The sequence below is a fragment of the Gavia stellata genome, chromosome 20 (assembly GCF_030936135.1).
Source record: "Gavia stellata isolate bGavSte3 chromosome 20, bGavSte3.hap2, whole genome shotgun sequence".
Lineage (NCBI taxonomy): Eukaryota > Metazoa > Chordata > Aves > Gaviiformes > Gaviidae > Gavia > Gavia stellata.
In genome coordinates this window covers 3,484,295-3,510,610 of record NC_082613.1, presented here as the reverse complement: position 1 = coordinate 3,510,610, position 26,316 = coordinate 3,484,295, and the positions used below count along the sequence as shown (strand labels likewise).

Sequence of the window (26,316 nt, the reverse complement as noted above, 5' to 3'; positions counted from 1 at the left end):
ATGTTTTTGCCCTGTGAAGAAGTTCAATGCGCAGCTCTTTCGAACTCTTCACGAAGGGCAGAGGAAAGCTGCCGTGGCTCCCATCCTCTATCCCACAGGAATCCATTTGTGCGGCCTGCGGGGGGTGTGCATGGCCTGCCCCGGCCCCTCACTACTGCCCAGCGCCGGGATGGCTGGAAGAGAGCAGAATTACGTTTCCTCCTTTTCTTCCTCAGGTGGACAGGCCGAAGGGAAGGATCCCTGGGGAAACGGCGCCCGCGGCGGAGATCCCCTGAGCGCCCGGCTGCGTGAGTGAAGGGGAGGGGGCCGGGGCCGGGCGGGCGCAGGGACCGCGCGGCGAGCCGGGTCACAGCCAATGGGGCGCGGCGCCGCAGGAAGGGGGCGTGGCGTGCGCGCGCTTCCTTCCCCCCCACGTGCTGGGCTTTGTGCGGGCGGGCGGCCCCGCCGCCCCTTTCGCTTTCCCTTTCCCGTCCCCTCCCGGCGCGCTCCCATGGCGGCCTGGCCCGGCTTCAGGGGGGAGGAGGAGGACGAGGCGGAGGACGAGGCGTGCTTGTGGAGGTACGACTCCACCTGGGAGGAAGAGGAGGAGGACGAGGAGGAGGAGGATGGCGGCGGCGGCGGCGACGAAGAAGGCGGCGAGCCGGAGGGAGCGGAGGCGGCAGCCGGGGAGGAGCCGGTGCTGAGCTGTCCGCGGGGCTCCCGGCAGGCCCAGGTGGGTGCCGGCGGGGCGGGAGTCCCCCGGGGCGGGAGCGGGGCACGGAGCAGACCCTCCGAGGCGGGACGGGGTGAGGAAGCCCCTTCCCCTGCCTGCCCCGAGCTCGTCGGGCTCCACAGCCGCCCCCGGCTCCTCTCCGCCCCGAGTGTCGCTCGCTGCAGTTTTTCTCCGTTTGCAAAGGCAGGCGTTTAGGTATTTGCTGGCTGGGTGGGCACCGTGAGAGTTACAATCCCAAGGGCTACAGTATCGGATACTTTCGTGTGTGCGACTGATGTGCGCGCGTGGACCTTCCCAGGCCACCTACTCTGTGCTGTCCGTGTATTTGGGCACCTTCTCTCTAGTATCCTCATTTACTATCTGGAACTGGAGCAGCTTAAAATACTTACAGGAAGTCAAGGGGGGGTTGTCCTGGCAGCGGTCACTAGCATATAATTTTGTACTCATCTACACGCCAGTCTTCAAAGAGAAGAGATGGCCTGAGGCCCTTTCCGAAATGAGCTCTGGGAGTGGCGAAGGCAGAGGTGTGCTGTGACTTTATGACCCCTTAAGCTTCGTTACACTGCTATGAGCTGTGTTTTAATTTTTTTTCCCTGCCATTCCCTGTGCTCTGGATACTTTATCCCATAAATACAAGTTCTGTCTTCTGTATGGCACCTGCCTGTTCTCCGCGTTCTGATGGCCACTGGATTTGACGTTACGACGTTGATGTTCTTTAGCAACTCCTTGCTTTTAAATTTTTTGTCGGCATCCTGATCTTTGTATGGTGGCCTTTTGTACTCTTTCATGCCATCAATAAAAAGCCATCGCATAACATCTGCTCACTTTCAAAAATGAGCTGTAACTTTTTATTTCTTTTAGACCTTTTTTATTTCTAGGGAGCGTATTATAAAGCGACTCTGAAAACAAAAAAGATCCACTGATGTTTTAAAAACTGCAGGTATGTGTGCAGTTATAATGAATGAGGTAGCGCTGCAAAATGTGAGCGCTTGTCTCTGGTGCCTTAAAATAATGTTGATTTGAAATAAAAGGAAGTTGTTAGTCTTATCTGAGGTTCCTGTCTTTAGCATCAATGTTTTCGAGTTTGACGTTGAGCGTTGGTAGTTTCTTCTACAGCATTGCTTTGGCAAATGCAAAACTGTCTCTTTTTCAGTCTTTCCTGGGTCAGTCAAAACACGCTGCAGTCCTTTAGCTTAACTCCTCCCCTTTTGGGGAAAGGGAAACTACTCCTTCACTTGAGTTTCGTTTCAGCGACTCTTCCATATTCTTAGAATATAAATAGGCAGATAAAGCTTTCTAATTAATATACTTTTAAAGGAGTTTTAATATTAAACTTTAATTTTTATAAGCATTAAGTTATTAAAATAACCTCCCTTTTAAAAAAAAAATATTCCGTGTAACATAGTACTCCAGTCACTCATGACGTCCTACAAAAATAGGCACTCTATACTTTGCAAACAAAATCAAGGTTTAAATACAGCAGACGGACATGCTCATGCGTCTCTGCGTCTTTGTGGAGTTTACTGCAGGGAATGTAGTTAGGCCTTAGCTGTGCACGTAGATCTGTGAAAGGTCACAGGTATTTTACGTGGAATGAATAGTTGTAATACTTAAAGGAAGAGGCAGGGATTTTCTTCGAAGTGATTTGCATTGTTTGAGGTCGCACTGTCAATTTTCTTTTGTACGTGGCTGGAGTTCCGGTTTTGTTCACAAGTTTTAATGCCTCGAGAATATTCAGATTATTCTTTTTGAATGTGTTTGTTCTTCAGATTTTTTTTTTTTTTTTTCCTTAAAGCATCTTCTGGATTGTGACAACTGTAAAAGCCAGGACCGTTTTTTCACTCCAGTGAGTGGATTTTTCGAACTTTGCCTTACAAGGGAGGATGTTGTCCCTGAGACTTACGGCCCCTGGAATATTGTTCTGCATCTTTAAAGAGGAGTTCTTCCTTCAGTGATGAATGTGTAGTCACCTGTCTGACAGTGCCTGAAAAGATTTTTAAGGGCAGCGAGCATGAATGCAAAAAGAAACAGTAAATCTTCTGCTATCCATTTATGCCTTTACAACCTGCCAAAGGCGTGAATCAGTTTCCAAAACTAGTTCTTAGTTCTGCTTCCCCTCAGCCCAGATAGTATACTTTATGGCTGAAGCTGCTAATGTTTTTTATTCAGTATTGAAATTAGAGGGTTTTTTATTATTATTTTCACTACGCACTTTCAAAACCAACCTAAAATTCTACTTTTATCTTTGCATTTCACTCGTGCCTCTGCAAATACTCCATAGTCACGGTCTGAAACTCCTGCAGGTGTGTCTTTTTGGCTCTTTTGCATTCCAGTCCTTTTAGCTTCTAGGAGCAAGCATTGAAAATCTTGTGGTTTGTGCTCATTTTAAAAAGGTTACCTCTTAGCCTGCTGCAGTGCATGGGGTTCATCTTGCGTTTTATTAACAAACCCCATCGTTCTGCCATCTCCTAACTCTCCATCAACAAAAGGTTTCAATCACTCTTTGAGGATTCCGTGGTCTTTCTCATTCCGGGGGTCTTGTTCACAATCCACATGTTCTTTCATCCCTTTTGGTTGCAGCTGGTTTCCAGTTTTCAGCTGAATACTGTTTGCGTTACCCTCTGTTGGCTTTGTTCTCTGCTTCCCTCATGCTCTTTGCACAGCGAGATTCACGTTCTGACTGAAGCGTTGCAGGTTTGGAGGGAGAAACCCTGTTAGACGGCTTATCAGTGTTGTGAAAAATAGGGAGGTTTGACTTTTGCACTTGTCTTTCTAACCTGGAAGGAAAGGGAAGGTTATATTTCTGTGTGGCTTGAATAGAAGTTTATACAGACCCAGGAGGAACATCTGCTTGGAGGGAGGGCTGAGTTTTGCTCTCTTTGCTTCCCCATCTTCTCTTCCCCTTTCTCCTGGATCTAGCTACTTTCTAGAGAAGCCTTACAGCACCTGCACCATTGCATTGCGTCTGTCTCTGTAGCTATGCTTACTCTTCAGCAAACCCGTTCTTTTTCAAAATTAGAGCCAGGCTACTGTTAGGCTGTCCCACCTGACTGTGTTAAAGGATGTTATTTAGAACCTTAAGTGTAAAGAATATCTCGAAATTGATTCTTTTGTAATTGGGAACAAAATTTTTGTTAATTCCACATGTATCAGAATTTCATCCTTGGAGGTCAAAAGCATTGATGAATTTCGAAGTGCTAAATCCCCGTCTCTGCTTACATCTTGAACAAAAGAATAATACTGATTTGTTCTAGCTGAACATAGTTCTTAGTCTTGTGTTTGCAGCCACTTATATTTTTTTCTAAATGTTCTCTGTGTACCAAACCTTTTCATAGTTGTATGCGTTTCTGCAGTCTGGGTGGATTCTGGGGATGGACCCCAGCGCTTGGATTTCTAGTCCCGTATGGGCCGCGTGGCTGTGGGAAGTTCTGCCACCTATTTTGGTCTATGTTGTCATGGATAAAATGGAAATGTGTTGCAATATAGAAAGGCATTATATTAGATAATCACAAGTTATTACACTTAAAAAACAACTTGAGCTTTATTTAATTCCTGTCACCAAAGTATGGGGGAATCATAGTGTGTAAATGTATGTTTAAAATGTAATTTTAAACACTTCTGCATTGTTGACCTCCCTCTGTGGATGAAGCTTTGATCTCCCAAATGCTGTGCATGCTTCATAAAATTTAAGTATTAACAATCAACAGGGCTGGTGAATGGATGACTTCATTACAAGGAGGTGTTAAAAAATCTAATCCAGTTTCTGCCTTATTAATTACTGAACCGGTGATCCGCATTCACTGTCCACTGGAAAGTGGGTTTGTTTGTTATTTTTCTCTGGGAAAATGAGGTTAGGAAGTATCAAACGAAGTTAAAAAATAACTTGGGAGAGCATTTGCTGCTTCTTTCTTCTAAGTTTCTTAAAATGCGTATTTTGCAAGAGTCTGCACACCTTAGCCCTGTTTCACAAAGACCATGCTCCTGCTGTGAGCTGGCCTTGACCGCTCTAACTGCACTGTGCTTCGCATTGGGTGAGCAGCATTATTCATGAGCAGCGTCGTTCGTTTTGGTGGCTCTGCCTCAACAGATCACTTTTAAACGCTTTCATGGTTTGGGACAAGATGGTTCAGCACTCAGCAGGATTAAACCTGTCTACATTGCTTGTGAAGTGTAACAAAATCTCTTATCATTGAAGTAATCCACTGTAAAATAAATGAATAGATAAACATACATATGTATAGAATTCAGTTAAAATGCATTTTAAATTAAGTCATACTTGCAACTTTTATTTCCATGATATTCAGAGTAAGAAACAAAGCTGTTCTATGTGATTTCTGCCTAAATGCTACATTTGGAATAAATCTAGCACATCTGTGTAGCGAGCAGGACCTGACACCTAATTGTCAGGTGGATGTGGCACCACAGGTTTTTCTCTATAGCAATTTGAATTATGAATAAAATCAAGTGAATTCAGCTGCAACTAGGTAAATCTGTCACTTGGCAACTAGTAGGGATCATGTGAGTCACTGCTGTGGGTATTCTCATTTCGTATATATTTTTTTTATTTTATTGGGGAAGTTTGGTTTCAAAAAGTTTCCAACCAAATGCCTTTTATTTGTAGGAGCAAAGATCAAATTTGTCACCGCTGTCGCAGAGGCGTTTTCAGGTAGGCTTCGCGTAAAGTTTGATTACTTGGAGAGATGAGCAATAATGAAGATGATTGGAATGGAAGTCCAATAAAATAAATATCTAATGTGACCATGTGGCTCTGTTATTGTCCACTGTCTACATCAGCATGATGCTAAGTCAGCAAGGCTGCTCTTGAGCATAAAGCACAGTGAAGAAAACTTTCATTTCAGTAGTGTCTACAGGGAATCAGAATCCTGAATTTAAGGGGTATTTCTGCATCTTGGATTGTATAATTTTAAAGTCTTGACTAATGTATTTAGTGACTCAGAGAGACAGACAGACAGGGCTTAGTTTGTCTTGTTTTAAAACCTTTGAGTTAAGAAAGAAAATTATATTTTACTATTTGGGATTTCCAGCTAGTTCTGAGCATTTCTGTAGGAAAAGCCAACTGGGATAAAAGATAAGCATAAAACACGAAGACCTTGATTAATAAGACTAGAAAGAAAAAAAGAAATGTTTTGGTTAAAGGAGATGGTGTGAACTTCTCTAAGTCCAAAGTTGTCTTCGGGAATGCGGAGAAACAACTGCAGCAAGAAACTGGCTGGTTTTGGGGGTGCTGGGAGTGCAGGGCCCAGGAGAGCAATAGGCAGGGGAACCTGTGTGAGAGATGCTGAATTCAGTCAGTGGATTCTTTTTTTGCAGAAGACAACTTTATTCTGGATCTCTGATCTGTCTCTTGTCTCTAGTTTTCAAGCAGGCGCAACTGGAATGCAGCAAGAGACTTGCAGAGATACAGACATCATTATCCGGTATGGACTAAATGATGATGCACGTACTCTTGTGGCTCTTCCTCATTGTGTGCTAAGTTTAGGAACGCTTTCTAGACTTGAGGGCACCCTTTTTTCTTTATATTGACAGGCTCAGAACCTTTAAAGGATTCATTTGTCAGGGGGAAGGGATGATGTGCATGTGGGTGCATCAGAAACAAGCTGTTACTTCCCAAAACACATTTCAAGGATTTAGCTTAAAATGTTTAGGAAACATGAGGGGGAAAGGAAGAAGTGTTGGAGTGAATACTGCCTTTTAGGATTGTTGTTTGTTGATTTCTTGTTCTCATCTCTAGGGTTTGACAGAATCAGAAAATAAGGAGGAAGAAGAGATGTGGAATTTAAGCTTTTATAAAAATGAGATTAGTTTTTTGCCCCAGGGTGAGTACCTTGCCTGATGACTGTTTGATGCAGCTCTGCTGCAACTGGTTGAATTGGTGAAAGAGTAGCTTGATCCATGTGGGACAATTACTAAAACAAACAAAGCCCATGACCAAAACAAAACTGACCAAGAATTTCCTTTTTAAAATGTCCTTGTTCCTGCTGTATGTTCCTTAATTTTCTGCTTGGTGGTAGAAAACTAAGATTATTTTTCTGGCTTACCAGAATGGTTGTCTAGTTAGAGAAGCTAATGCTTGTATGCGAACACCTGGCTCTGAATAACGAGCCACCTTGGGTGCCTGTCTACCTTTAATTTTTATTTGGTGTCTTTTCTTCTTGCCTGACTTTTTTTCTTTTCAGGTTTGCATGTTGAAGCTCTGCTTGAATCTTGGTGGGACAACTATGAAGTTCTGGAAGAAAACCATTCTTACATACAGTGGTAAACTGCCTGCATGAATATAGTGCCTCTCTTTAGTTGTGTCTCTTAAGAGTCAGTTGTGTCTGTGTTCCTGAATTCAGCTTCCCAAAAGGCCCAGAATTACTCTTGAGTGAAACCTGTGTCCACTTTATTTTATTGAGTTATATTCTTGTGGAAAGAAGTGCAGCTGTGGCAATAGATCTCATGCTTGGTCTTACAGGCTGCTGCAGAACAAAGTATTAGGGCAACGAGAGATACCCGGATAAGCAAAGTACGTTGTTATCATTGGTGTAGACAATGCTTTTATGGGAGGGATTTATTTGTCATATAGTAAACTACTTCTCACATCCTTATGGACACAGGTCTCCAAGAGATGCCTGTGATACCACAATTTTTGGAATCTTTTTCTAGTTTTAAGACAATGGGTACCTTGGGTTGGATGTCATCTTTGCTCCTCTGGGCTGAAAATTTCTTTCCCTTCAGGCTATTCCCTTTACGTGAATATGGGATGAACCGGCGTGCCAAACCACTCACGTGTCAAGAAATCCAGGTATTTAAAGCTTTTGCTTTTTTTGAGGTCTGAAGGATGTTAGGATTTTCACTAAATGCCTTATATTTGCAGTTTAGGTTTTTTTACATTGCTTCTTTGGGGCCCTAAGGCCAACAGAGCTCACTTAAGCACTGCTAAGCATTTGGCTGTCTTGTGTCTGCCAGTAGCTACACCAGCAAATGAAATGCTTAGTGGTAATCAAGCCTTGCTTGTAATTCAGGTGCCACTTAAACTGCTGCTGGTAATTAGGGAGCTGCACCTTGTACTCATTGGTTTGTCTTGTTTTCAGGCTTTTAAGAAGTCCAAGGAAGTTATGCAAAGGTTTGTACGTGCTTATCAGCTCATGCTGAGATTTTATGGCATCATTCTGATCAACGAGGAAACTGGAGAACTTAAGAGAGCAGAGAATTGGGCTGAGCGATTTCAAAACTTGAACTGGTGAGTCTTTGTTTGTACTGCTGGTCACTTACTACAGCCAGGCACTTCTTTGAGAAGAAAAAAAAGTCAAGAAAATCCTCAGCCCTTGAGGAATGGAGGCTTTTGTTGATAAAAACGTTAGCTAGCTAAAGTATTTTTAACTTGGCTCAGCCTCTGACTGTAGGTCATCACACTCTCTGTCCACTTTAATAAGTGACAAGTATAATAAGTAAACCAGCTGAGACTGGTTTTCTTTTGTATTCAGTGCAGCTGTTAACAGCAGGCATTCTTCATGTTGGTCTCCTAAAGTACGGAATACAGACTTGGAGATGTTAATATTTGCTCTAGCAGAGCTTGTGTTAAAACCATATGAAGCATTTTCACAGGTAGCCAAATTGCCTTTTGTAGTATTCTGTTAAACTACAAAATAGGAGTGTTTCCATATGCTTCCCTGGTTATTTATAAAGCTGCCTTAATGTGTAAAATGCTTTGAATCCTTGGTTGAAAATTGCTCTGCAAATTGATGGTACTGGTTTTATATTATTGCAGGTCTTACAATAGAGATAGTAATGACACTTTGTATTCTAGTACCCCTAATGATGATAACAAGGGCTCTAGAAGGACTGAGCAAAAGAAAAACAAACTTGAAGACTGTCAAGTACTAAAAAAAAAAAAAAAAGAAGAAGAAAACAAAAGCTGTGTCTAGCTTAAGTCTGTAAGTCATGAATTTCTGGCAGCATCCTTACATGCCTGTATTCTTACACTTCTCTGCAGGGTCACTGTCAGGGGCAGGATATTGGGCTGCAGGGACTTGTGTGCTGACCCAGTATGGTGGCTGTTATCTACTGGTGGGTAATGCAGAAAGCCAGAACCTTTCCAGGTAGCTGAGATGATTAACCCTAGCAGCCCAAGAAGGGCTAGGAGGGTACTGCTAAAGGCAGACAGCAGCAGTAGGTGTCTTGAAAGTAAGCCCGCCTATAGTCCCATCTGCATTGTCCAATAGTCTTTAAAAGATCACAGTCAATAATACACAAAACGTTTTGCAGATACCCCGAAGGTTTGTAGTGACTTGTGAGACTTTCACTTAACAACTTTGCTTATCTGTTTCTTCAGGTTCAGCCACAACAATCTGCGGATTACTCGCATCCTGAAGTGCCTGGGGGAGATGGGATATGAACACTATCAAGTGCACTTGGTAAAGTTCTTCCTAACAGAAACTCTTGTTAAGGAGACATTACCAAATGTTAAGAGAAGTGCCTTGGATTACTTCCTGTTCACCATCAGAAGCAAACGGAAGAGAAGAGAACTAGTCCACTACGCGTGGCAACACTTCAAACCTCGAAGCAACTTCGTATGGGGACCACACGACAAACTCTTGAAGTACAGAGCGCGTTCTACCAAGTCACAGCTGCACCAAAAGGCTGAGGATAAACAGGAAACTCCTGGTAAAAAATGTGATGATTCTGTGGAAAAGGATCAGAACCAGTCTTTAGAGGGAGAACAGAAAACTGCAGATGCTGCAGACTTGCAGCCTAAAGTGAATGATGAAGATGTAAAAGAGAAGTTAAGTGAATGCATTTCGAAGGGAGGGGATGGTGAAGAGGAGAAAGAGGCTTCATTTACCCGGCAGGAGGAGAAGGATGTAAACAGTGAGACTGAAGAAGTGCAGGGTACAGCAGAGAATGATTGCACTAAAGAGAGCAAGAAGAGAAAACTGGATGCAAATATGGCAGATGCTAAAAAGAGTGGACCGTTGAAAAGCCCTACTGATATTGAAAACATTTCCCGTAATCTGGGAGAATGTGCAATTGATGCAGAAATCCCCTCCTCAGTTCCAGTCTTACACGCAGAAGAGGACCAGGAAACACTGAAAGAAGACGATGCAAGCACCAAAGACCCAACAGTGCCAGGGACCACTGATGCAGCTGTAAAACGGAGGAAAGTTGATAAAAGAACATCAAGAAGCAAAACATTCAACTTGGCCATAAACCTGAATGTCAGACCCTCTGCCTCTAGTGCCAAGTTAAATGCATCTGTTGCAGACACTGAGGCTGAAAAAGAAAATGTCGGTGAGGAAAACGCAACTGTGGAAGCGACAAGTGAGAAGGGTGGTGGTGATGCAAACAGTGGGGCTGAGAGACCCCCGGTTGGTTCCAGGCTCCCCAAGACTGGCTGGACTTCTCCAGTAAGTGATGGCTTGGGGTCGAGTGGAGATCAAGTCACAGCGAGAAGTGATCAGCACCACTGCAACAGCACGTTCCTGGGAGGCAAAAGTGAGGTAGATGGGGTAGAACAGCCTAAAAAGGCAGAAAATGCAAGTGAAAAAGGGCAAGCAGAAGTCACAGGCAAGAATCGAGTCCCGGAGAGTCTTGAGCAGAGCATGACATCCACCTGTCCTGAAGAAGACGGTGCTGAGGTTGCAACACAAAAACCTGAAAGCTCTGGGCATGCAGCAAAACCTGATGAAGAGCAGGTAGCAGCAGAGTGAGACCGGCGCTCAAGCAAGTGGAGATGACACTGCCCTAACTGCTAGGAACCAGCTTTAGTGATCCGTATAGCAGAAGTACACGGAAGAACAAACTTCCTTTGGGCTGATCCAGGCTAGCCCCTGTCTGACTTTCACCCTTCCATGCTTTTTTAATCATCTGTAGTAACTTCACTGAGATCCAGCCCTTGGTTACCCTAAAGAGGAAAATTCTAACTTAGTCATCTTCATGGACAGGCTGTGTCCTGTTCCTGTTTTTTATCTGATTTTCAGGACTATCTTGGAGTTACAGGGATTTTTGCACTTTGCTTTGGTTCTGGTATGTCCCTTCTTAAAGAGAAGAGGAAAACTAATCTTTTTCCTTGATTGAACTAGTCAAATATTTAATAAATACAAGATTTTTAATGTAAGACAGCATGACCTAATTTGCCAGGCCTTTCTATTACCATGTAATGTCTATTTGTTATTTTGAAAGGCTGTACCTTCCCAGATTTATTCTTGGCAAAGATGCTGTGTGTCTGCTTTCTAGGGCATAAATCATTATTTTTGTGGCATTTGCCTGAAAGAAATGAGTATATGCATTTCACATCATGTAAGAGTGTAGTTGCCTTTCCTCTTATAAAGAAAGTAGGTTTGACTTTAGATTGGATAAAATGCATAGTCAAAACGTGTCTCTTTGTGTACAGATACTGTTCTCTAGGGTGCAAAGTGCTGATTAATTTATTCTGTTTATCCCCCACAGAAGTAGCTTTGTAGTGCTTGTTAGAGTTGAGAATATGAATTGTCTACTGGATTCTAAGAGAAAAACTTTCAGACTTTGCGTAAAGCTGTCTAGAGCTCTTCTTCCCCAGGTTTTTCCACCACTTTCAGATCCTTGATAGTCTTTCACAGATACTTATGTCCGCTACTGGTTCAAAGGCCTGCCTTCCTCAGTTGCCAAAATAGAACAAATATTTGTCATTGCATCTTTTCAGAGTCTCCCGTTAATTTGCAGTTGCCTGTGGGGCTGCCTTTTCCGCAGGCACATTGCGTGAAGTTAGATGTGTCAAATTTAACCCGCTTCCTAGTTAGGGCAGGATTGTTTTACCAGTAATGATCAGCATGTCAGACAGTGAGGGCACGCTAGAGTGCAACGTGTCTGGAAACCGCTGGGCTTTGTGGGGTGGTTAATTGAAACTTTAATTGGAGAGGGTACGCTTGTCTGCTTCATTTACTTACAGCCCGCAAGAATTTACTTTCAGACCTTGCCAGTTATTTGCCTGCCTTAACGTTCCTGATCTCCCTGTTAGCTATTCTGTCTGACTTACACAGTATTCAACCAAGTCTGAAGGAGCATTAAACAATTTAGCACTTTCGTTCCTAGAGATTTACAACAGAGGACCTGTTTCATGAAGCGGAGGAAACCGTTTCCAACAGCCAGAAGGTCTGGACTTGCTGTTTGCTCAGATTGTTTGTTTTAGTTTTGGAGTTTTTAGGTGCTGTTTGTTTTGTGTAGGAGATGGCTAGAGGCTTGCTCACCTTGCCAGAGAGCAGATGCAGTAGCCTGTGCAATGTTAATGTTTTTCCTCTCTCTGCTACAGCTCTTAAGAAGCTTCATCTTTCAAGGAATTTGATCGGTGACTTGCCTTCTCAGACTATAGGTCCTGATCCAGATGCCACATACATGTGTGTGGGAATAAAAGTCTGCAGGCTTAACATCTGATGTTCATGGTCGCGCACATGCTGGAAGAAGGCTTTAATGTTTTTGAAATACTACTTTTTTTCTTTCTTATGAGCAAATGGAGTTAAATAGCCAATAAGAATACACTTAACTACAGATATAGATACTTGAAGATGTTGAGTGAAAATTCTTTCATAAAAGATTCGTAAAAAATTGTTAATTGTGGCTTTTGTACGGATTTCTAGTAATTTTCTTATTTAATGAAGTTTTCATTGTGAGTATGTGCTCAGTTGGGGCATGGATCATATCTTGTTACGGTGATGTGTGGTTTGTTTTTGTGTTTAATGGGATTTCACTGTGAGCCCTAGTCTGGAGTGCTCGAACCAAACTATTCCCTGTCATGAGCAGGTTTAGAGTTTTGGCTGTAGGTGTTTGCAGTGAGTTCACAGGATGTTGTTTTCCAGCACTCAGAGCTGTATCACAGAGTGTAACATTAATGTCACCTATTAAAGCATGACTTGAATGCGTTCCAGTTTCCACTTATGTTTTTTTCATCTTTGAGGGCAGGGCATGACTTTATATCTGCCCCACCACACCCTGTGGCCATGTGCTGTGGCTTGAGCACCTCCAAGGAGTGGGTGCCTGGGGCTGTCCAGCGTTCCCAAGCAGAGGTCTGCTGGGCTCACCGTGAGATAAACTTGTTCCATGTGAAGATGATGCTCAGTCTTCCTCCACTGCTGTAAAACGTGGCCAGTGAATGTTTGTGGGGAAAAGACACCCACCTGCACACTTCTTGATTAACGATGTGCTTTGAAATGTTTTGGTATGCCCTGTCTTGGCTTTGGGCTGCCGTCCTCCCAAGCGTGTGTTGCGATGCTCTGTAGAGCAAAGAAGGACTTTGGTTTTGCGCAGCTCTTGGGGCTAGCAGGCAGGAGGGCGGCTGCCCGGCCTGCTTATGGGGGCTTTAGTCTAGTGGGCCTTTTCTTTCAGGACACAAGCACAGGGGTGTCTTTGGGGTAGTGATTTCTGTAAGTCGCTGTGTCCCTTCATCTGTGCTCCCTCTGCCTGGGGACGTGGAAGGAGAGGAGGACCAGTCCTCCTCTTGTTCTGTGGAGTGGGCTTGAAGGTGAATACTCCCAGGGCTCTTCCCTGGCTGGTCATAAGCAGGCTGCATGTGCCGCAGCCTTCCAATCCCTGGTTTGCTATGAGCAATGTATGGCTGAGGAATTTGGATCTGCTTTGCCTTCTCTCCTTGCCATCAGTTGGCCTCAGCGCGAAGGAGGAGGTAACAAGCTCTGCACAAAGCAGTTCCTGCGACTGCGCTGCTCTCCCTCTGCGAGGTTTGTGGTGTCTAATAAGGCATTCAATTTACTTTGAAGCCATCCAAAGACATCCAGACACACACTGCCTTTCTGTCCCCAGCTGCCTGTTCCACAAAATCTTGTAGGAACTTAGTAAATCTTTGAGCCCTTTATCCCTCTGTCAAGGTTGGTGGAATATTGGCTGCTGGTGAGCTGGGCAGGCACACACTCTGCTCGTGTAAACCTCCAGGCGTAAGGATGCCAAACTGAAGCCTGGTATTTCATATTTTAAGCTTTGCTTTTCCACTTCCACTCTCTTCTTGCTAACCAAATGAGCTGTGTCGTTTCAGTCCTGATGAATCTTGCCACTGTTTCTCTCCGCTTCCAAGCCCTGCTTTGGATGAAATTGTCTTTAACCGATAAAGGGAAGCATGAAGCTATTTGCAGGAGATGCATCTTCGTGAATATATTGCCGTTTGGGATCACCTAGCTGGGAACTGTCGTCCTGTTCCTTCCTTTCAAATATTTCAAAGGCAATTCTTCCTGGTTTTTTTGTGGCTCTGAGAACATTTCTCCTTTTTTCTTCCTCCTTCTATCTGTCTGTGATCATCTGTTCTCTGGTCAGGATTCATCACTTTCTCAAGAAATCATCTGGCATTCTTTAGATCTCCTTGGAAAAAACCAACAAACCAGATGTGAATACACCTCCAGAGCTAATAAACTATCTCATAAAGCAGTAAGTGCATTTCTCTGTAGTGCATCTTGCACTTGTTACAGGTATATTAATTTCTCTAGTGAAGTTAAGTAGCCTCAGGCACTGAATAACTCATTTTAGGTCGCTCTTTATCTGTCCAGCACGGAGGTGATGATGGGCTTTGAGAAATGGCCTGGGTGAGACCTAAGGAGCATCTTTGTATCTCCAGCTGGAGCAGCCGAATTTTGCTCCTGCTGCATGTCTGCAGGTCCGGCCCTTCCTCCGGCTCCCTCCCTGTTTGCTCAAGCTGGGGCTGCCCAGCGGGGCATGAATGAGAGCTTCTCTCCCTGCCTGACTGCTGCTCCCCCTCCTTCTCCCACCTCCTTCCAAAACCTCCCCTCTCCTCCCAGCTCAGCCCCTCTTGCCAGTGCTCCTGAGCTCTGCCCCTCCAGCTGGAGCCGCAGGTTTATCTGGAGGCGAGGAGTCTCTGGTTTGTAAGCTGAGACCCAGGAGGAGGAGGAGGGATCTGCTGGACCCTGGAGGAGAAGCGGTTTAGCTGCCCAGGAGGAACGAAGAGAGGCAGAGCCCGGGCACCATGGCTGGATTCTCCGCTCTAGGGCTTCTCTTCCTATGTCAGCTATTGGCCACAACATCAGCTCAGGTAAGAAGCCTCATTTATGTCTTATGCTCAAGAAGAAAGTCTGTAAGGGAAAAAGATAGCAGTCTGTGTGTGTTATACCTGCAGGACGAAATGTGGCAATAGGCAGGTTATTAGAGTCTGAAGTTAATTAAAAATCTGTGTGTTGCTTATGCTGTTACAACAGTGCCTAGCAAGCACATCTGGCTTTGTACCTGTGTAGGTAGGCTTTTAGATCATATCCGCATGCGTAGAAACTGCTGCTTTATACTTTCCATAGAAGTATTGTCTTCCCATTCAGGACTGCAGTTACGAGAGAGAAAGCCTTGGGAAAGGGGAGACCTGTTGATGTAAGAGAAACAGTTTTCTTTTGCAGTGAAGTAATAGGTTGCCAATGAGACTGATCTCCTGATCTGGGTCTTCATCTGAATCAGAATTTCTCATTCCTTCCCTCAAGCAGTTTTCAAATTTTATACTTAGAGCATATTTAACCCTTGCTCGCTTCAGATGTGAAGCTGTATTAAACTTCCCTGTATGGTGTTAATATTATTGCCTGGGGAAGTAATTCCTCAGTGAGGTTTTCATTGTGTTAGCAAGGAATTTTTGCAGTCTGGCTTGGGAATTCAGAGCTGCCCTCATCTGCTGCGAGCAGAGCTGCTTCTACAATGAAACCTTTGTTCGCTGAAGCTACAGCAAGTTGCTCTCTGGAGCCCTCTCCATACAGAAGTCATTTATTGGACCCTTCTTTCCTTCCCCCCCACCTCAGACCTCCTCCAAAATCCCAGATTTTCAAATGGTGTCCTGCTCGGAGAGGAGACTTTCTGTCTTCCAACGGTGTCTGCCTGGCTCTTCCATCACCCATCAGACTGGGACTATAAATTAATCTTTAATGCCAAGCACTTGGCAGCTATTTTCGTGGGCTTTGCGTTTCCTCCTCTGCCCAAAACGAGACGTGCCTTAGGGCAGTGAGAACCGTTTCCTATACAACCGAACCAGTTTGCTGCCCAGCGACCAGCTTTGATTCCCAGCGTAAGCCACCAGTTAAATGCACTGGGAGCCCTGAGGATGTGCTCAGTCAAAAGGGTTTTCCAAAGAGCCTTGCACCAGTCCTGAGCTCCTCTGAGTCCGCCCAGGATGGCGGGGGGCCCTGAGGGATGGAGGGTTAGTGCAGATTTAGGGTTAAGCTGTAGGACTTGGCCATTGCTTTCTGATTTAGCCCATATGTTTCTTCTGACGCAAAAATAAACTCTTCTCTCTCTCTCTCTTTCCCCCAATCCCTTCAGAGAGTAGGACCACAAGGCCCTCCTGGACCACGAGGACCCCCTGGACCGTCTGGCAAGGATGGCATAGACGTGAGTGCCGCACGGCAGAGGGCAGGCGCGGCCGAGGGCGGGCGAGGGGTGGAGCAGAGGCAGAGCCAATTGAGCAGAGAAGCTGCTCTTGTTCTCCAGAGCCTTTGGGCCATCCTTCAGAGGTGGATGGACCTGGGGAACCAGCCTACTCGCAAGAGACCTCCTTCTGCAAGAGTCAGAAGAGCGAGTGGAGGTGCTGAGTGGCCTCAGGTTCTTTGCAGGATCAATCCCCTGTCTCAAGAGAGAGTTCGGGACAGAGCTAGGGATTTGTGACCCTACTTGCAAAGCAGAGTATTTCTCTTCGGGTGTCTAGGGAGGGGAGGGGAATGTAATACGGTTGAGTGCACGGGTACGACGTGCGTCGGAGTCCTTGCGTGTTCTGTCGTTCAGAGAGAGGTTTCTGTGACACTTCAGAGCATCCACTTTTCTAGAGAGGCCCCAAGAAACTCAAATCTGCAGCACTGGATATTGCTCTTACTTAAATTGTTTTTATTTCAACATTGTTAGTATGGTTATCCCTAACTTACTTTGGCATGTGAGAGGTCAGAACCTGGCTCCTGTGTTTCCACACGAGTTGCATTTAGTGGCAAAAAAGGCAAATGAAATGAGCACCCTTTATTTCAGCAGGCAGTTCCTTATGCATACACCTCCTGCAGAGGTAGGAGACTATGTACCGCAGGACTTACTGAAGGAGAAAAACTTGTCCTATTACTTTTAATTGATGGTTCCGCAGAAATTAAAAACTTTGCTTCCGTGCATCTGTTGGCTAAGGACTGAATTGTGTCCTGTAGTTGGCAGTGGATAAAAAGAGCATCAGATGGACCTTCAACAAGACCACATCAAATGCAAAAGGCCGGATTCCTGCTTCGATATTCAGTTTGAGTAGGGCTTGTGTCTCTAAGCTGCTTGTGGAATAGGGCAGGGTTTTTTAAAGCTCGTCTGAAGTAAGTTTATTGGAATGGGGCCTTTAAGCAACCTTGAAAAAATCTATTCATTCCATGCAGGTCATTTTCTTTTGGATAAGAAGGTAAAAAAAGATATATGAGTTCGCTGGTATATGGTGAACAAGGAGCTTTTTTGTCTGCAGTGGTGAGCTTTCATAGCGGCTCTGTGAGCAAGGCTGGTCTGAAGAGAGAACCTCATTGATTTGAAGCTAGTCCCTCTAAAGTGTCCTTTCGACTAACGGAGACCATTTCACTGAAAATCTCCCTCTGGGTTTGTAGCGTGAAAAGTTCAGAGCTGGTACCTCGATGGTTTCTCTCATCTGTTTTTCATGATACAATAGCAGGTTTAAGGGGACGCCCTGGAAGAGGGCAAAGGACGTACAGTCACGTTCGCAGCAGTGAGCCTGCGGAGTCACTGCAGCAGGACATCCCTGTGGCCAGCGGGCTTCAGGAAAGGGTGGCTGTGTTTCTGTACAGAGTGAACAAGAAGAACTTGGGAGAGATGAAGCCCTTCAGACTTCAAGTCGTAACCAACTTCCGCATATAGGCAATCGGCAAGAAACAGATCCCTGTAATTGCGTCGTTCGGTTCCTGCTTTCTACAGGGTATTTTACACCTTAATTCTGGAACAGCACCAGCATCGCTTCTGATCGCTCTTGGAAACAGGGGCCCAGGGAGATGCTGGTCACATGAACCTACGCCCTGTTATCCACTGCTAAAAGCTTTGGAAGGCTCCCTGTGGGAGAGGACCAAATAACCTCTAATTAACATGAAGATCTTAGTCCTAATAAATCAAATGGCTGAGTAAAGTATCGAAGGTGCTAAGTCTTGCAGTTCCAGCTTGAGTCTGGAGTTTTGGCTATGCAGGAATAGTCTCTCATTTGAACAGACTTCATCTGCATCCCTCCTATGGATATAGGCTGTCCGGTGCCGTATTCATGTGAGATGGTCCAGCTGTGCAGGGACAGGCTCCGAGATGGTTTCTGCAATTCAACAGGACCTGTAGTGCTTTAAGGAGTTGCATAGGAAAAGAGATGCAGAGCTGTGGCTAGTGTTGAACACAATCATGAAGCCTCCCAGTTTAAGGGTTACCATTTTTCTGGGAGTACCCTCCAGAAAACTATGGCATATAAAATCCAGCACTGCTCTGCATTTTCATAGTGCTGCATGGAGAGGATCGTGTGGAGCCTGAGTGGTCGTCTTAATTCTACCGCTGCAAAGAATGAAACCATTGTTTTATTTCTTTTCTTTAGCGATGAGACTTTTTTTAAAAGCACAATCAGAAGTTTTCTGCATCGTATCTGTGCAGGTTTCCTGAACTCTGTAAGCCACTCCAGCTGGATCATCTGGACAGATGGCTTTGGATGAATGCTGTGTGGGGAGAGTGGCTGAACGGTCTTTGAGCTGGATGAGTGCTGCCGAGGCGCTCAGCAGTCCCTTACCATCGGCCATGAGCAGTGAGCAATGCATAAAATACAGCTGAATTATTCAGGATATCTCTGAACAAACCTTGGATGAACCCCATAAGCACAATATCTAGAAGCTCCTGCTTTTGTTCCTGCCTTTCAGTGGGATCTGCAACATTAAGTCCCTCTGAAATATTTTATAATTATAGCCTTTAACATGCTTCACGTTTTATACTCAGTAACAAGCAAAATCTCTCCCTCCCAAGAATAGAAACAGCATGTTATGATCAAAAGAATTAGTGACGAGTTTCTGTGAATTATTTCTGGGGATGTAATTCCCCAAATTGCTAATAAGCAATTGTCACTTTTCAAAAATCAAGCTTTTTTTTTTTTTTCCTCCACTTTTCATCTCCTGGCTTGACTTGCTAAGAAAGAGTAAACTTCCTTCCCTCTCGTGTAGCACCAGGAGAGCATTTCCTTCTGCTGACAGCCTTTGCCTCTAATTCCCAGTGATCTGGCATTAGGGGTATAAACACTGATTAGGCTTTTGATTCAGCTGACTGACGTCCTGGTGCTCCTGCAGAGTCCCGCAGGGGTCCACGATGGCGGGATCAAGGTTTAAGATGGTCCCAAACAGCCTTTGCTGATGCTGTGACCTTGCTGTATGGATTGCCATCACACAGGCAAGAAAAAATGCAAGGGGCTGGCAATCTCAAGTGATGGAGGAGGGAGTAAACCACCTCTACTGCCATTTCTAGCTGCCTTTTCAAACCATTCATTGCAAAAGAACTGCTCCTTTCATTTCCGTGGCAGGCGACCTTCCCCACCAATGATAATGATAACTATTTATGGAAAATCTGTGGGGAAAGGACAGCAAAGGAGTTGCTTCAGCAAGACAGAGCATAAAGATCCCTCTGTTCAATGACCCTCTGGTCTACGCGTTGATCGGTCACCAGTGCAGTACGTAAATCCTCGCCTGAGTGAATCAAGGCAGCCAGTCTTGAGAGATTTGCCCACAGACTTCACAGTTGCCGACACAGTAAATACATAAACGCGCTATAAATTCCGCAACTTTGCTTACTGCCTTCTAACTTATAATTATCAGGCCCACAGTGGGGATGGTGTTATTTCTAGCCTTGCTCTGTTAATAACCACCTTTTTTCCATGTAGATTTACTTCTTTCGGGGCATCAACACACTCCTTCCTCTCTCCTCGCCCACAATATCTGAGCCTCTCACAATATTTAGTGCGCTTATCCTAAAGCCAGGAGGGGAGGGTATCATCCAGACATCTGGAATCGGGACACAAAGTGATTTTCTGTGGGATGAGATGGGGAAACCAAAATTCACAAATGATTGTCTCTTTTGGGGGCTAACGATAAAACACAAATATCTTGTTGTCTGGGGTCCACGCAAGCTCCTGAAAGACATTACAGCTGGCTGAGCTAGAAGGAGTGATTCAAAGACTTTTTAAATATTGTCTCCCAAACACCTTTAATGCAGTTCTTAAAAGTTGCTTTCCATTAGGATAGGAAAAAATGAGCGCTTTTGAAATATTTTATAAAAATTGGGTTTAATCCAGATGGTGCAATTGGATTAGGTGGAAATCAGTTGGGGGCTTTGTTCGTTTGCTTTTCCTGTCAAAGTTTAGTCATACGAAGAAAATCATTGTAGGCAGTTGGTTCATTCTTTACTTTCTGATAGTCCCCAACTCCTGCTAGTACCACAGTTTCATACTGTGTCCTGGATACCTGGAGCTTACCACTGTATCCCTCTGTTTCATCAGGAAGACATTTGAAAGCCTTGATAGCCATCCAGCTTCCTCTCTGCCCGATTGCAGGCAAGCCCAAGTGCAAATAATTTCCAAGTGTATCTGAAAAAAGTTGGAGGTGCTGGGCACTGTTCAGAAGCACTGGTTGTCTCTGGGAGGCTGAGGATGTGGGTTTCACCCAATCTGCTGTTGTAGATGTGGAAAAGGCTATCCAAGTTCAGCCTGCCTTGGGGGGCAGCAGGATCTAGAGCATCAGCTTCGTAAGACTGAGCGTGGTAAATCTTGGAGTGGGCACGAAGGGAGACTTGAGCACTATGACAGCTGGGAACACCATTGTTGCAAAAAGTCAACAGAAAGAAGTTCAGCACTAACACTGATGTCTTTTCTCTTTCATTTAGGGAGAGCCGGGCCCTCCTGGTTTGCCAGGCCCACCAGTAAGTATTTTATGGTTGACATTGACTTCTCATCCTTTTGAGAGGGACACAGTATACAAGAGCTAAGACTTACTGGCTTTCCTCTTGATCCACGGCAGAATTTCCGTAAGGGATACACAGGACTGGAGGTGCTCAGCACTGGTCTTGGGGACAAACACATTCTTCTGCTTCATTGCTGGCAGAGGATATGCATGAAATAAAGCTCGCCCTTCACCAGTATAACAAAACTGGCACCAAGCCACATATGCGTGGTTATTTTTGGCATTGGTCTGAGTCTGCTTCAGCTCCTGTCTGCCAAGGGGTGCTCAAAATTGTACTAGGTGGCACAGCTCTTTGCTTTGGGCCACGTACCCCATCCCTTTCTACCCCTTTCTACCCCTCCGCTAGGAACAGCTTATCAGTAACTGTATGCAGAACTGAGCCGAAGCACTGAAATGTATTTAGATTTGGATATGGATTCATGGCAAGTTTCATCTCTCTGCAGGAATTCTTCCGTGTTGCATGGTGTAAGATTAACACATCAACAAATGAACTTCCATCTTATAGCCATATCAACACACGCCACGTTTTTCTTGTTATTAAGTTAAAAATAATTGTCTCTTTATCTGATTTAGGGGCCAAAAGGTGCACCAGGGAAGCCTGGAGCAGCTGGTGAAGCTGGATTGCCTGGCCTTCCTGGAGTGGATGTGAGTACTTTGTTATCTTCTCTTAGATCTTTTAAATATTTCACATAGGCGTGGGTGTTTTCCCGAAGAGTCTCATCAACCTTCTCTGTGTCTACTGGAGAAGCACAGCGGGTCCTGGATCTACATATGTCTTGCATATTGGGAGAAATTTTGAGCGTTGAAAGCATCTCTCGATTGAATTAAGGAGTATGAGAACAATTCTGAGATGCATAACTGACAGGACAGCACTCTTACAATGAAACATTGCAGTTCTTCAGAGGTGCACTGGGCAGGTCTGCAGCAATACAGGCATCAGTTGACATTTCTGGAGCAAACCCATTGAGCCTCAATTCAGAAATCCAGTCGCGCTTATTAGCTGAGGCTTGCTGGTCACTGGCTGGGGTTTGCCCTACAGCTATGGACAGGTGACTGCCCACAGTCAGGTTTTCCCACCTTCTCGGCTCACTGTCGTGGTTGCTGACTGCGGGTGAGGGTTTAGCCAGCACGTTTTCTTCTGCATCAGGCAAAAGGAAGCGTTCAGTCAGCTTCTACAGCTAAGCTGCAACTCAATAAATACCAGTAACAAGACTACTTGGTGGTGTTCATCCACACTTACAATGCACAGGGAACAGTACTGATATCTTGCTTCTGGTCCTTTATTTGCTTCTGGTCCTTTATTTGCTTCTGGTCCTTTATTTGCTTCTGGTCCTTTATTTGCTTCTGGTCCTTTATTTGCTTCTGGTCCTTTATTTGCTTCTGGTCCTTTATTTGCTTCTGGTCCTTTATTTGCTTCTGGTCCTTTATTTGCTTCTGGTCCTTTATTTGCTTCTGGTCCTTTATTTGCTTCTGGTCCTTTGTGATTAATTACAGAGAGAAATAAAATGGTTAAGGTTTCCTGAGAGCTGGGTGTCCAGACGATTTGTGTTGGTGCAGTGACAGGGACTTCCTATAGTTCTTACTACTGTATTTCTCTGTTTTCACACTTATCTTCTTTTTTTTACAGGGTTTAACAGGAACCGATGGCCCACCTGGCCCAAATGGGCCTCCAGGAGACCGTGTGAGTACCACATTAGATCCTAAGTCCCTTTAAATGAACATTGTCACTGCACAAATGAACAATGATGATTACTCATTCCTTTGTAAATTGGTGACATTCGAGTGTTGATTATGATGGCTTGTTTACCTGTCAACCCTTGCAGAATACTTGGACCCTTGAAATTAAGCCCCAGATGGCTTTTTATTAGGCAGGGCTTTTTCACGTGGCTTTGCATGGGTGTGGGTAGCCTCGGTGGTGGGAGTACCAGTGCAGAACAGCTCTGGTGATTTTTTTTCAAGTATCTAAAAAGTTCCTTGAAGCTGTCGATAGACTTAATTACAAGGTTTATCAAAGTGAAGCTATTTTGGCCTTTATTTGCAGTCTGAGCACGTGGCTCTGTTATGTTTATAATTACTGCTACTGTGTATTAACTGTTTAAACTTTTGCCTTTTGTTAATTCTGGGGCTGTCCATATGGCTGACATTATTATTTGCTTTGGCATAGACTTCCCCAGCCAGTGTAGCAAGAAATATGAGTTTGTTCTTGCTTCCCACACGTTACAGCTCTGCTAAGGGGCACCACAGGGATAGAGAAATGACTACCTGAGATGCTGCAGATGTCCTGCAGATCATCTACAATGGGGCCGGAAAGGCACTTAAGCCTCCTTATGACATTAAGAACTAAACACGAATGAGCCGTTTAGCACAGATTTTGATCCAGTGCAGCTATTTTCCTGTCTCCCAGCGTGGGAAGATAAGACTTGTATCCACAGCTGGTTTACTGGTCTCCTGAACTCGGGGCTACAGTGATGGGCTGAACACACATCATAGCATGCAGAGGTTAAAAAAGGTTCAATATATCTCAGTAATCCATTTGTTGCCCCAAGCAGTCACCCAAAGCTCAAAACTCTGAACTGTCTCATTTAGTTAAAGGGATGAGTGATAGAGCCATGTATCCCTGATACGCTCTTCTTCCTTTCCCATGTGCAAGGCAAACTTTGCTTGGCCACTGGGAAAGTTGAGTGGCAGGACCCAAGGATCTTGGTCACAGTTCCAAGCCTCCGTCCATTGGCACTGCACTAAAACCCATCTCCTTTACTTTTCCTCGTGCCCATCTTTCTCCCCAGAGATCCAGGGCTGCAAAATCCTGAGCACTTGCAGACAGTCTGTGGCAAGAGTCCAGCACCTTCTGGGAACTGATCCCTGGTTTTTAAAATAGAAAAGTTCAGGACCACACACAGAAGACTGTGAGCGGTTTTGTGCCCCTGTTTCGTGTTCGGTGGTAGTATTTGCCCATGCCCACTTTAGCGCACAAGCTCCTAGTTTGCAGGGTAATTGAGCAGATAATTTCTGGGCACAAGAACTTCCTCTTCTTCAGTTATTTAGTGGAAGCACACAAACGCTGTTCTAGCACAGTTACCGTAACTACATGCTCTGATTTGACGTGCTTTCCCGGGTCTCGTAACTCAAGCTGTCAGCATGGGGCAAACTTGGGACCTGCTGTCATTTATGGGAGCTTTTCAAGGTCAGTGGTCCATCTGGAAAATTGTTTTAATTGGTCTAATAAAAGCCTGGAAGAAGAAAAAAACCTGTAAATCTCTAGCACTCTAAAAGGACAGCATTGTTATCCTGACTTTCTTTCTTCTGCCCGACTTTAAGAACATATTTCAGTCTCCCAGGAATCACTGAAATAAGCAGGTGTCTACTTACTGTTGCGGGATTGAATTAATGCTTAACACTGACTTCTACTGAACAAGCATGTTTTTCTGATCTGGGGTGTGTGAGAGCGAAGGTGTTTAGCGTATGGAAGTGGGCTCGCGGAAGACAATTTTTAGTAATACGTTATTGCTAAACATTTCTTTTCCTCTATATGCCACGCTTCAACAGTCCAGCAGTGATTCATGTCTGAGCAGGGGCAGAGTCTTGTGAAGGCAGCATACCAAAACGGCTTTTTATCTTAAATACTCCCATCACTATCAGCATCCATGAGCTTTTCTCGTGGTTCTGCTTACAGACTGATTAGATCAAGCCTATTTGTTTTTTCAGTTAAAAAGATCCTTTATTTTTAGCCAGGAACGAGCTGGTTTCTGACCTCAGTGCTAGATACTAGTATCCTTCATTAGAAAGTTTTCAAAGGCCATTTTGAAGTTTGATGCTTTACGCTATAAGCAACGAGGAAAACATATGACATTCATAAATAAATATGAGTAATTATTAATCAAGTATTTCCTATGCTCCATAGTTGTATATTAATAAAGTATATCACTTTAAAGTGGAAAATTATGGTGAGACTGTTTTCTAATCAAAAGAGAAAGAACATTGTTACCAGGAGAACGAGTTGAGTCAGACCTTGTTATTAAAATCGAGGTGTAAATTAGAACTTAATGGAGTCACATCAGCTTGCTCAGGGACACGATGAACTTTTGCCGTATCAGGAATGTTCACTGCTGCGTGCTGCACCTTACACCCTCAAAGATACCACAACTAAGGAGGGTAAAGTGCCAAAGTACGGCACTCTGGGTACTCTGCCAACCTTCTGGCGTGTCGGCCAAAGCAGAAAGGGGCTATGCAGCTGGTTTCAGTGGGGGCAGGATTAGGGTGCAGGTCAGTAGGTGCCAGGAATTCAATGGTTTCTTTACAGGAGGAGATCCCAGCTTGTCCCTTGCAACCGTTGGTGGTTGTAAGGACTTCAGCCTAAACGTAAAAGTGACTGGAAGAAAAGCAGAGTAACGTGCAGCAAGAGAAGTGAATGAGCTGACATTTGCAGCAGAGTTGATTTTTATTGGATTACAGTCCTTTCCTCACAAGACTCCTCTTAATGAGGCCTTGGGTCCTCTGTATCTTTCTCCTCAAGCTTAACAAGGGAAAATATTTCTAATCTCATTTGGTACACAGAACATTAGGAAAGGGCTGGAGTCGTCCCTGGGATCACAATAAGCAGCAGTGTGTTGGGATATTTTCCAGGTCTACCCATCTGCCGCCTTCTCCTGGTCCGTAGGGGTAGATACCATTTAATTCCGGCTCAGGACATCATTCTCGAGATGTTTCTGTGCAGCATTTTGAGAATTTTTGGAAAACAGGTTTGGGCAATCAGGCTGGCGAGAGGCTGAGGAAGCCTCGTGCTGTAATCACTTTTTTTCTCCTGCGCAGGGAGATAAGCGTTTTTAAGCTCTGCCTTTGTCAGAGAGCAACGTCAGCCGAGAACAATACAAACACAAGCAAAGAGCCGTCTGCGGCAGGGCCTTGAGAACAATGTGGCTCTTCTGCAGGTCCGGAGGGTCAGCACAGCTTAGAGAAACTCACTGCGAGGGCTGCGTCAGTGCTGTTGAGCAAACTTATTTTATTTATCATTCACCCCAAATTACACTGGCATTTCTGCACCTCCACCACTACTTCAGGTTTTTTCTTTTCCTTTTTTTTTTCCCTTTTTAAAAGGAGTGACAAAATAGCTCTGCTCTCATCAGCTGCCTATCTCTTGGAGATATCTTAACAGCTACTGCCCAAGGTCAACACACCGCACAGGTGTTTTTGTTCATTTTTATATTTCCATTTACTTTCTGTTTCAGAATTACTACCTATCATTAATTTTACAGTCTACTGCCCAACGTTGGCAGCTTTGTAATGCAACAAAGGGATTAAGAAGGTCGGTCGGTCGGTCTGTCTTACTATCTTTAGTTAAGCAGGAACGTGACAACTTCAAGAATGACTTAATTCTAGTCTAAGGCATAAGATCACCAAACTCTAGTTAAGCTGAAGAGTAAGAATGCAAATTGGGAAGAGGAGATTGGGGATTTGCGAAGGAAAGCTAGTGAAGAGGCAGAAGCTGCCAAATATTTGTCTTTGCTTGAAGGTAAAATGTATGAATTAATAAAATTCACTAGAATGAGTCCAAATCTTGTAAATAGTTTCAGATAATTTAGTCATTGGATCTACAATATGAATGTATTATGAATGAGAATATTTAAAATGGATGGCATTCAATTTATGAATGTTTAGATA

General features: G+C 44.4%; 2 protein-coding genes across 2 annotated transcripts in view; both read left to right on the top strand.

Annotated features, from left to right (window-relative positions):
• Positions 1-457: 457 nt before the first annotated feature.
• On the top strand, positions 458-10,423 carry OGFR (opioid growth factor receptor). Its single transcript, XM_059827180.1, has 8 exons — positions 458-712; positions 5,334-5,378; positions 6,088-6,150; positions 6,465-6,549; positions 6,910-6,988; positions 7,451-7,517; positions 7,807-7,955; positions 9,048-10,423. The coding sequence occupies exons 1-8, from the start codon at positions 491-493 to the stop codon at positions 10,420-10,422; spliced, it is 2,085 nt and encodes a 694-aa protein (XP_059683163.1). The 5' UTR covers positions 458-490; the 3' UTR covers position 10,423.
• A 4,246-nt stretch (positions 10,424-14,669) lies between these two features.
• Positions 14,670-26,316, top strand: part of COL9A3 (collagen type IX alpha 3 chain) — a 40,629-nt gene continuing 28,982 nt past the window's right edge. The window contains exons 1-5 of the mRNA XM_059827076.1: positions 14,670-14,735; positions 15,995-16,063; positions 20,582-20,617; positions 21,232-21,303; positions 22,286-22,339. Of these exons, the coding sequence (XP_059683059.1) occupies positions 14,670-14,735; positions 15,995-16,063; positions 20,582-20,617; positions 21,232-21,303; positions 22,286-22,339 (297 nt within the window). The remainder of the gene's footprint in view (positions 14,736-15,994; positions 16,064-20,581; positions 20,618-21,231; positions 21,304-22,285; positions 22,340-26,316) is intronic.

Coding starts and splice junctions, on each gene's coding strand:
- OGFR (XM_059827180.1), top strand. CDS start 491: ATGGCGGCCTGGCCCGGCTTCAGGGGGGAGGAGGAGGACGAGGCGGAG. Junction 5,379..6,087: donor TGTCGCAGAGGCGTTTTCAG/GTAGGCTTCGCG, acceptor TCTTGTCTCTAG/TTTTCAAGCAGGCGCAACTG. Junction 6,151..6,464: donor GATACAGACATCATTATCCG/GTATGGACTAAA, acceptor TCTCATCTCTAG/GGTTTGACAGAATCAGAAAA.